This window comes from Gossypium hirsutum, chromosome D06 (assembly GCF_007990345.1).
Source record: "Gossypium hirsutum isolate 1008001.06 chromosome D06, Gossypium_hirsutum_v2.1, whole genome shotgun sequence".
NCBI lineage: Eukaryota > Viridiplantae > Streptophyta > Magnoliopsida > Malvales > Malvaceae > Gossypium > Gossypium hirsutum.
In genome coordinates, this window is record NC_053442.1 from 56468846 (window position 1) to 56480284 (window position 11439).

The 11439-nt window shown below is 34.0% G+C and overlaps 1 protein-coding gene across 1 annotated transcript; it reads left to right on the forward strand.

Moving 5' to 3' along the window:
* Nucleotides 1–2049, forward strand: LOC107900179 (cytochrome P450 77A2). Its single transcript, XM_016825872.2, has one exon. The coding sequence runs from the start codon at nt 390–392 to the stop codon at nt 1905–1907; it is 1518 nt and encodes a 505-aa protein (XP_016681361.2). The 5' UTR covers nt 1–389; the 3' UTR covers nt 1908–2049.
* The last annotated feature ends 9390 nt before the right edge of the window (nt 2050–11439 follow it).

Consider the following 11439-nt stretch of genomic DNA (forward strand, 5'->3'; position numbering starts at 1 on the left):
TCTTCACATTAATTTTGTTCGGATATTCAGAAAAGTAATTTATTTTCGCTTTTTTTTTTAACCGTTTGTTAGTGCTCAAATATATATGATACACTATTGCCATTGATTGATAAAATTAGCTGTAAAATTATAAAATATGTACTTGCCATTGCCATATTATATTTTAGTGTTTGTTGACTGTTATAACTTGACTTGTATCTGTTCACATTCAAAACGATAGAAGAAATTAATATACAGATAGCCGGTGGAACGATTTCATTTAATCCTCACTCTCTTTTCATCTTCTATAAAACCTACCACGAAATTTTCATTCCCTTGTTGCATACTAGCCACTCCCTTTCCTCCATCCCCCCCCCCGGCCCTTTTAATTTCCTTGTTTAGAGAAAAAAATGGAGTTGATGGACCTTTTCATTATCGGTTTGGCACTTATTTTCATCCGTCTATGGTGGCGGTACTCGTCGGTCGCTGGCGGCGGCCCTAAGAACCTCCCTCCAGGGCCGCCTGGTTGGCCATTCGTTGGAAACCTGATCCAAATCATTCTCCAACGTCGACATTTCGTCTTTATAGTAGGTGAGCTTCGTAAACTATACGGTCCAATTTTCACCTTGCGAATGGGGCAACGGACCATGGTGATTGTTACAGATTCGAGTCTCATCCATGAAGCTTTGGTTCAAAAAGGCCACACTTTCGCTTCCCGTCCACCGGACTCCCCGATCCGGCTCGTGTTTAGCGTCGGGAAATGCGCTATCAACTCCGCCGAGTACGGACCTCTCTGGCGATCCCTGCGCAAGAACTTCGTCACCGAGCTGATAACCCCTACGAGAGTGAAGCAATGTAGTTGGATCCGCAAGTGGGCAATCGAAAACCATATGAAAAGGATCAAAAGTGAGGCTTTTGAGAATGGGTTCGTGGAGGTAATGAGCAATTGCAGGCTCACTATATGTAGCATCTTGATCTGTTTATGCTTTGGTGCAAAGATCTCCCAAGAACGGATTAAGAAAATCGAAAGCATACTCAAAGATGTAATGCTGGTAACATCACCGCAGCTACCGGATTTCTTGCCGATCCTCACTCCGTTGTTTCGTCGGCAAATGAAAGAGGCCAAAGCACTAAGAAAGAGGCAATTGGAGTGCTTGGCTCCATTGATAAAGAACCGGAGAGCTTTTGTTGAGAAAGGTGAAAACCCTAACCAAGAAATGGTGAGTCCAATCGGTGCAGCCTATATAGACTCACTCTTCGGACTAGAGCCACCAACCCGAGGTCCGTTGGGGGAAGAAGAGTACGTTACCCTATGTTCAGAGGTGATCAGTGCCGGTACCGATACGAGTACCACGACAGTTGAATGGGCCATGCTTAATTTGGTAATGAATCAAGATATCCAAGAGAAACTTTACCAAGAAATCGTGGATTGTGTAGGCAAAGATGGTGATATCAAAGAAGAAGATATAGAGAAAATGCCTTACCTCGAAGCCGTCGTTAAAGAAACGCTCCGGCGACACCCGCCGGGCCATTTCCTCCTATCTCATGCAGCTATAAAAGACACTGAGCTTGGTGGCTACACAATCCCAGCAGGGGTTCACGTCGAGTTCTACACTGCATGGATCACTGAGAATCCAGATATATGGTCGGATCCAGGTGAGTTCCGACCCGAGAGGTTCTTGCAAGGTGACGGGGTCGGTGTCGACGTCACCGGGACTCGTGCGGTGAAAATGGTGCCGTTTGGGGCAGGGAGACGGATTTGTCCGGCTTGGAACCTAGGCATTTTGCACATAAACTTGTTGATAGCAAAGATGGTTCAAGCATTCAAGTGGGTTCCAGTTCCGGGTGCCCCACCAGATTTGACTGAGACATATTCTTTCACAGTTGTGATGAAGAACCCTCTCAAGGCCGTGATCATGCCTCGGTGAGAAAATTGAAAGCTTAATTAGGCAATTTATATATGTATTTTTACTTTAATAGTACTTTTGACATGTTTTGAGTGTTTAATCATGTATTTCAAGCACGCCATTTTCAACTATTTAATCAATCACTTTTATTTTTAATGCTTCACCAATTGATGGCTATATATACATGATAATTTATTTGATAATTAGGTAAATAATTTGTTTTTCTTTGTAGATATAAATTCTCTCCGATGCTCTTCCATATAATTATGAATTTCTTTCCATGAAATTATTAAAAAAATTAATGGCATTCATGTCATATTTCGTGTAACTGTCCACCACATATATTTTACTGTTGACATGAATAATCTTTTAAGAATTTTAAAATTATTTTTATTGATTTATTTAAATTTTTACGAAATATACGTGAATTTTGGTTATCTTGTTAAGGTTTCTATCTTAAAAAATATTAACTAAATTTTAAAGGTTAAAGTAACAAAAAAGATAAACATTAAAATGTAAATTAATCATTATGCCTTGCTAATAAACACATGTACTTGAATGATTGTGTTTAATAATTGATTGCATATAAATTATTAAACTATTGATTTATATATAAATTATTGATATTGTATGGAGCGGTGGTTAAAACTCTTGTCAGATACCCATGAAACCGTATTGCCCTATCCCCACCCACCCCTAATATTGTGTGGACAAAAAGTTTAACATTATTAATTATTTCTTAATTTTATTTACATAACTAAATTCTCAATAATTAATCAGATATAAAACTTCTTCCCATATGGAAGCAATTGCAACTTGCAAGTAAAGCGATAGCCTTCCTATTTAGTATTGTCTAATAATGTACCCAAATAAATTAGCATTGTCTGAACATTAATGGTAACGACCTAACTCGGTAAAATCGGTGGAGACAATATTTTAAGCTGTCTTTATTAATATTGAATAGCCTTATCAGACAGGTTGATAAAGGATTGTTGAAGTATGAATGGAGTAAAACTATTGAATCACTCAGCTTGAAGTAAACAACTAATACAAATCAGTTGCCTAAATTGAAATATTAAGAGAGGGAGACTATGGCTCTGTTTGGTTTCAAGAAACAGGCTGTTTTCTTGGAAATTTGAAAACATTTAAGAAAATGCACTCGGACGAACTTTTTGGAAATTAAAATAAAATTATGTAAAAATTAGAATTTCATTGTTTTTAGGAAAAATGAAAATGATAGAAAATAAAAAGTTTTCATCTTTAAATAAATTGACTAGAATTCAAATCCATGTAAATACAAAAATATTCCTTTTTTTATAATTTTTTAAATATTAAATATGATATTGTGATTCAAATCCATATAAATGTATATTTTAATTTTATTTCTTATGTTTCTATTGTAGAAAAATAAATACGTTTTTATTATTAAAAGCAAATTTTTATTTTTATTTACCAAACGTGTTTTTTATTTTTTAATATAAAATGAAAATTGTTTCTCAAAATGAAAATAGAACATGTTTTTGAGAAACCTGAGCCTAATTTTTCAATTTTTATAAAATAGAGAGATAAAAATTCATAATTAGACCACTAAAAATACAAAGATAAAATATATTATTAGTCACTAAACAATGGGTAAGTCTTCGATTTGGTCACTTAACTAAAAAAGTTATAATTTGGTTATTGAACTATTCAAAAGTTTTCATTTAAGTCACTGAACTATTCAAAAGTTTTTATTTAAGTTATTGATTTATTAAGTTTTTTCTTAAGTTTTGCTGGCAAGCTCCAAGAGATAACTTAGTGATCATTATAGTGCATTAGTACTCATCGACGAGTATAGGAACATACCTTAGATCCAAGTTGATCTGACAGTCAGTGTCAAAGGTCAGAGAAAAAACTATTTAAATTTTGGTTCACAAAATTCATGACATCCAAAGTTGTTTCATGAAAAAAGAAATAGAATTGTAGAAGAAAAAAGGAAAGAGAGATTTCGATTGGTGCAAAAAGTGCAAATGGAGAAAGTCATATAACATCACTTTTTACTACCCAATAACTTAAATAAAAAAAATTAATAGTTCAATTACTATAATTTTTTTAATTAAATGACCAAAACGAAAATTTACACATTATTCAGTGACTAATGATGTATACAACAATCATTGCTTTTGGACTCATTGGAACCAAAAATGTACCGGTGTCTAAATCTCTTCAACTAGAAAAATGGCATGGGTTTTATAGCAAGGTTTCAGTCATACTAATGAAAGGAAATTGCTTTTCCAAATAATAATTCTGATTCTGATTTTAATTAATGCATATAATACTAATTAAAGAGGGACGGCGAAGGGTGCAATCGCTATCTGATTTGATTCGCTGGCTTCATTGCACCAATTTGATGGGAAGTTTGTGATTACACTTACAAAACTCCAACGTCCACACAATTCTCTCCTCCCACAAATCATATTATATCATAATTTTCACTCATGAAAATTAGAAGTTGAGAACATACATGCAATTATTACCAATTTTATGTTAACTTTGCTTATTGAAGTTGATTGTTTAACTTTTTGTAATGGTCTGGATGGGTTAATATTTTTTAGGTTAAATATAAAATTGGTACTTGAATTTGTTTATTTTTTTTAGATTGGTATTTATGATTTTTTTTTGTTTCAAATTGATACTAAATTTTTTTTCTCAACTAGTTTGATACTTTTTTTCTAACGTTGTTAAGTCTAAGACATGTGGCAGAATAGAATTGTGACACGTGGCATAATGATATCATCATGATGTCATAATTTAGAAATATATTAAAAATAAAAAAAAATAATGTTTTTAAAAACTTTTTCCATTTTTTTCTTTCTTTTTCCAGGTTTTCCTTTTCTTCTTTCCAATTTCCATTTCTTTTATTTTTTTCTTCCTTCGATGAACCCTAGTCGTCGTCGTCTAAGCTCCGATCGAACACCATCAAAACACTCCTCTCCACCACCTCTCTTCAAATCATCGATAAGTTTTCCAAGAATCCAACCCAAATTTGATGAAACAAAAGCCAAAGCTTCGATCTCTTTCTTTCTCTGATCTCCTTTTTACATCGTCAGATTACCATTGGTCTTCGGTACGTGGTACATCATGTTATGGTTTGCATTACCACCGTTGGGATCGCCGAATGAAGATCCGAAGTTTCAAACACTAGATAGTTAGCTATGAATTTTCCTACTATATTTCGTTTGCTTTATGATGTCGAATTGAGCCACCACCATCAATGGCCTCACCCCCGATCAATGTGCACCACTACTCAGCCTCTTGTTTCTTTTCTTTTTTTTACTGCCACCTCTACTGTCTAATCTCATATGATAAATATATTTGCAAATCTAAGATTTTTTGGGGTTTTTTTTTCTGGTTTTACAAAATTAAGTTTCGGTTAGGGTTTGTTCTTTTGGATTTGATTCCATTTCCCCCCAATAGGTGAATTTGATTTTGGTTTTCTTTTTTTATTAGGATTCCATGTTTATTATCTGGGTTGTCTCTGCTTTGATTTTGTATTGGGATTATGATTTGCTCCATCGTTAAGTACTACCGAGACAAGCCATGGCTGTAAAGTTTCGATTTTGATTTTGATTTGCAATGTATTAACGATGATCCCATCATAAATAAGCTCTACTTTTCGAATCATTTGAAATTGGATTTAAATTTTTCAGCAATTGAGCTTTTTTAAGCTCGATTTCATGGAGTAAACCAGGGGTTTTAAAAGATTTAAACTCGGATTCCATTTTATGAACTTTAATTTGAAAGAAAACCCTAACTAGAAACCTAAATCAGCTCAACTTTGGTGCCATTTTCAAGTAAAAAAGGTGGCCAACCGCTGGTGGCGACGAAGGCAGCAACTTGGGTTGAAGCAGCAACCACATGGTCAGTGACTTAACTCAGGATTTAGGTAAATCACACCATGAATTAATTTAGAAACGGATTCAGAATTAATTCATCTTGGGTCTAGTCCAATGTATCATTCTACTAATTGAATGTTAGAGTATGCCCAAAGATCAATCATGAGATGATTGTAATAACATACTTGATTTATCATGTTTATTAATATAAGGCGTTACTATTATTATTTCAGTTTCTTTTCTGTGTGTATAAATAAACTGTTTTATAATAATGTCTTGAGAATAATATGATTATTCTTAAAAGGTCCTTAGTCAAGTATTATTGTTGGCTAGGACAACAATAATGCATTAAGACTTACATGTAGTTGATTGATGATAAAGAGTTGTCATTAATATGGAATGTCAAAATCGATGCATGAATATGTGTGTTAGAGAACAACATATTGGACTGACTCGTTATGAGTATGTTTCTTGGATTATTATGTAATTGTCACAACATTACTCATAGTGATTAATATGTATATGATCCTCAGACTTGAGATCATCATAATCCCAACATCGTGAGTTGTATATTTTGATACAGTCAAACGTACACCGTAACTGGTTATTCTATTAAGGCTGATGTTGGATATACCACGATCTCTGTAGAGGGATATGGTTGATCGATATAGGATAAGTCCCTCCTACATAATGGGAGTAATATCTTAGGTCACTTGATTGAGTGGGACTAGAAATGTATGGCCATGCTCAAATAAGCTGATATGAGATGTCATACTTATTTGTATATCATAGTCTACTTAAGATATCAAGGAACATGGAATGGACCATGCAAATGTGACTATTCCGTGACTTGTCTCCAATCCAGAGATAAAGGACTTAAGGATTATTGCATGAAAGGTTAATCATAAAAAGGTTATGTCGAATCATGATTTCGTGTGACTTAGGTAGCAATGATGCATTGCTAGGTGCCACTCATTGTTTGTAACATTGGGATTGTTCTAGTATTACTGCTAACGTTACAAGAACCTACAGGGTCACACCCTATAGTTGAAATGAACGGAATAAAATATAGTTGGTATTGTGTTTGGTTGTCGTTTGAATTAAATTAATTTAATTGGGTAATCAAATATCAAATACATTATATGTACAAGGTTGTTGTACGCATAATGAGAAAATGAATTTGGTTCGTATATAAATTCAAATAAATATATAGTTTACTGAAATCATTATTATAATTAATGTAATTATAATTTTAGGTTTAAATACATTGTTATATTTATTTAATTTCTAGAAACCCTAAAAATAGATATAAAATCCCGTTTTTCTTTGTTTGGTGGATCTAGCAGCCGTCAAAGCAAAATCTTCTCCAAAATAGTTTTGGGGATTCCTTTCGTTCATTGTCAACTGGGTGGATTACATGAGGCCGGAGTCACGATAGATTACGGCTTGGTTTGATAGTAGATCAGATTACTCGTTACTGAGGCGTCACTGTCTACTTAGAATAAAGATTCGGTAATTTCGAAACCTTTATTTCACCCTGATTCGTTTCTCCCACATGGATCCATGTTAGGATCGCCGGATGTTTTATTTTTCCACTACGCCGTAGGGGTCCCGACGTTCCAACATTGAATACATCTAAGTTTCTACTCGTGGAGTCAACTGCTCCGATAGCCAAGACTAGCCATCTCCCTAATTGAAATTGTAGACGACATAATAATCCTTCTCAGTATTTGAATCAAATGTTCACTTCGATTCTTTTACGGGATTACGGACTTATTTAGATTATCTACTAAAGTAAGTTGTCTCTCTCACAATTTAAACATTCTTACAATGTAAACATTCTTACAATGCGCTTATCTTCAATTTGAACTTAGATAATCAATGAGCTAATATTTGCTTGTCACAGTTTCGCTATGCATGCAAAATATAATACATAAATACAAAATACATAATAGTGAAATGAGAAATTAACTTTATTTATTTATTCATCGTTCAAATAAATAGAAAAGAGTTACATGTTTACTATAATATAGGCACATTTCGCAATAGTAATATGTACATGTATAGCGTCATCGTTGCCGGGCAACCTGGGGTGACAGATCCGCGTATCTGTTTCGAGTCCGTGTCTAGTTAATAGGGTTCTAAACATGAGATTTGATAAATAATATGTAAATTGATAAATGTCATTGAATTGCAATATGTGACAATATGCAAAATAAATTGAAAACAAGTCATAGGGGTCGATTGAACATGAATGAGCTATTAGGCTTGTAAATTAATGAAATCATCAGATGAAAATTTAGCATAAATACAAGTAAGCAAACTGATGATTGTATATAAGTATGAAAGATATGTTAGGTACTTATGTATTAAATGGAAAAAAAATAAGGATTTGTGCAAATTAAGTAGCATTGTAAGTTTTGGCATAAATATACATATGAATTGGTTATAAGTTTGGTCATATACACGGTGATTTGAAAATGAAAGTGTTGTGGCATGAAATGACATGAAATTAGGTTATGAATTGAAATTGATATGGATGTATGCATATGTTTAATTTGTTTATATTGACTTGAATCATGGAAATACCACTAAGCGTATTTGCTCAGCGTACGATTTGTTTTCTCCACGCGCAGGTATAGCGGATTCCCAGTAGTTCGAGCAGTTGGTCCAACATCTCGAAAGTAATCCCCAACTTAACAAACTTTGTATGAGTTTTGTTTTAGTGTCAAGTATGACATATACCTAATTTGTGTCAAATTGGTACAAAATTATGTTTATATACATTTTTGGTTTAAAAGGTTGATGTATGAACCTGGTTAATTGAATATAACATGTAAATGAATTCAAATATGGTTGGAAATGGTATAAGATATTGTAAATGCCAATGGCCTTGCTAAATAAGTATGTTTTTGAAGGTTTGGAATGAATTATACCAATTAGTTAACTTATAGGTATCATGGTATTGCTAGATGATAACTCTTGAAAAGAGTTATATTTCATGCCTTTAGACCTAGCTAATTACTTGTACTTAAGTACATTGTGTTGCATTTTAGGACATTTTAGTTAGCATTTTTAATATTGTAATAGGACTTGGACTATGTTGGAATTAGGTGCTTTTAATTGCTTGCGATGGATTTTTTTTGTGTGTTGGTGTGGCAGGAACATGTTTTAGAACGAGGAAATAAATGAGTGAAGTTTTGTCAAGGCAAAGTGCAAACAGTTTGCCAGCACGGATGTCGTGGCAATGCTGGATAGACCAAGTCAACATTTTTCGTACAACAGTCCTAGCTCAAATTCAAACTTGTACTAGATAAATCCCCCTAAAAAAGAAAAAGATAATCACAAGTTGTTAGCCAACCCTAGCCTAATCTATCTATAAAAGCTAATGAAGTGGACCTCACAAATGGCGAAAAAAGTGGGAGAGATCCTTAGGCATGAATAAGGGTTCGACTGTGCAAAGGAAAGAAAGTCCTTCTTAGCCATCACAGGACATTGTGCTGCCGAAGTGTGGACTAGGCAAGAGAAAGCTATTTCCCAAAGTTCTTCCGTTATTTCCATTAGTGTTCCTTCAAAATATTGAATTGAAGTAGTTGAACACAATGTCGGATAATATTTTGGTTTGGAATTTTATTTCCCAGCCCATGAGCTAAATCTCATAGGGTTGGGATTACTTTCGATGAAACCTTAAACTGTTTTATGGATGCAGTGTATATCTAATTTACTTAACTATTTCCTTTGATTGTTCTTATTTCTTAATTAAAATGCAAACAACCTCTAGATATAGAAGACTGTTCGCATACTTATAAACTGATTCTAATTTCGAAAGGGTTGAATTGGTTAGATTAAAATTAATGAAATGAACAAGTATTTGGTAGACACTTGTAGTAGACTCTAGACATAGATTTATGGTCATACAGAAGGAACCCATGCAAGATATCTAAAAAGCCTATAGACACGGGCAAGGTAACTTGAGATTTTTCTTTAGCGAGAGGCAGACCATTTTAAAACTCTTCTGTGCAATAAAGTAGATACAATTTTACCAAGGCATTATTGACAGTAAAGGTTGATTCTAGGTAAACCCGACCTTCTGAATCAACATCACTCTATCCTTATACTTTGTCGTAGTATCTTTTCCACATCATATTTATTTGTTTATTTCTTTCTTTATATTTTATTTGGATAATCACTCTCGTTATTGCCATTACATTTCTACTCTCCCTTTTTTCATAACATTTCCAATTATTCATCAATTCCATCTATCGCATACATCATCATTCCTTTGAAGTATCACTGCATATTTACTTTAGTTTACTATAGCATATTATCCATCAGTCTTGCCATAACATTAATCATATTACAATAACTTAACCAATTTTGTGCCTCAATCTGGTCTTCGTGGGAACGATACTCGCTCACCACGTTATTACTTGAACCGACGTATATACTTGCACAATTCGACCATCATTTAAACGCGACACTAGACCATTGTCAAAGGTGATTTGTTATGTTTGAGACTTAGATATTACATTCTTTGACTAAAAATATATAGAAAGTGCAAGGTGAAGTTTCATTTGGAAATTTCATAAATTAGATGTTACGTCGCGATGTCGGGTATATGTCGTCACAACGAGAATTAGGTCACCATGCCACAATGTGACGTTGAGCATGGTCACCCTCTAACAACGTGACGTCAACATAAAACTTTGTAATCATTACATTTAAGTCCTAATTCGATCTCGAGTTGGCATTAAAGCCTTCGTAAGCTCGTATAAGACCCGGAAATGAATGTACAACACTTATATACTTTATTTGCTTGCAAATGAATATTTAATCATGTGAATTACTTTATAAATTGTTTGTAGTTGCTCCAGCAACAAATGTGACACCTTACATTTTAGATTTGGCGATCGGATCGTGTATGGGGTGTTACATCTAACCATTCACTGCCTGTGTGGAAAGCCTTGAATGAGCTGATATCCTAAGCCATCGGTCATTGCATAGTTTGATCAAATGCCCATCATTACTGGACCAAACAACACCTTCTATCATCGCATTGTAAATATTAGAGAGAGAGCGTCACATATAAGAACAATTACTATGATCTATGAACACTGAAATCAAACTATTAACATTGTACTTACTACATAATACACGCACATGAATTAGCTAGGAGATTATAGTCCAATTTAAGTAATAAAAGGTTGTTTTGAACCCGAAGACACCGAACTCCCATACCTCCATTATCAATCAGTTTACAACAATCTTTTCAACTAACAAGAGAGAACTTCTTAATTGTGGAAATAGAGCACAAAATTAAGTTTCACGCAAGTTTCTTGACTTCTTAACACATAGAGGCAATAACACAAGTTGTGCTCATAAAATAATTAGGGGTCGATAGAAGTATCGACTTCACTAAGTTATTTTGCCCACCATAAAGACGATGAGCATCCCAACCATTAAGTTTAGCTTGCACCTTGTCCACACCAAATTGAAATATGTTCGTGTTAATGCATTTTTGGAATATTGGCATCCCTAGATGCTTTCCCAAATTAGTCACCATAGTAAACCTTAAATGACTAAAACTAGTTAAAATAGTCAACTCCGGGGTATTATGAGAAAAGAAGATTTGATCCTTCTGTTTGTTAATCATATAGCCTGAAACCCGATAAAAGGTA

Coding starts and splice junctions, on each gene's coding strand:
- LOC107900179 (XM_016825872.2), top strand. CDS start 390: ATGGAGTTGATGGACCTTTTCATTATCGGTTTGGCACTTATTTTCATC.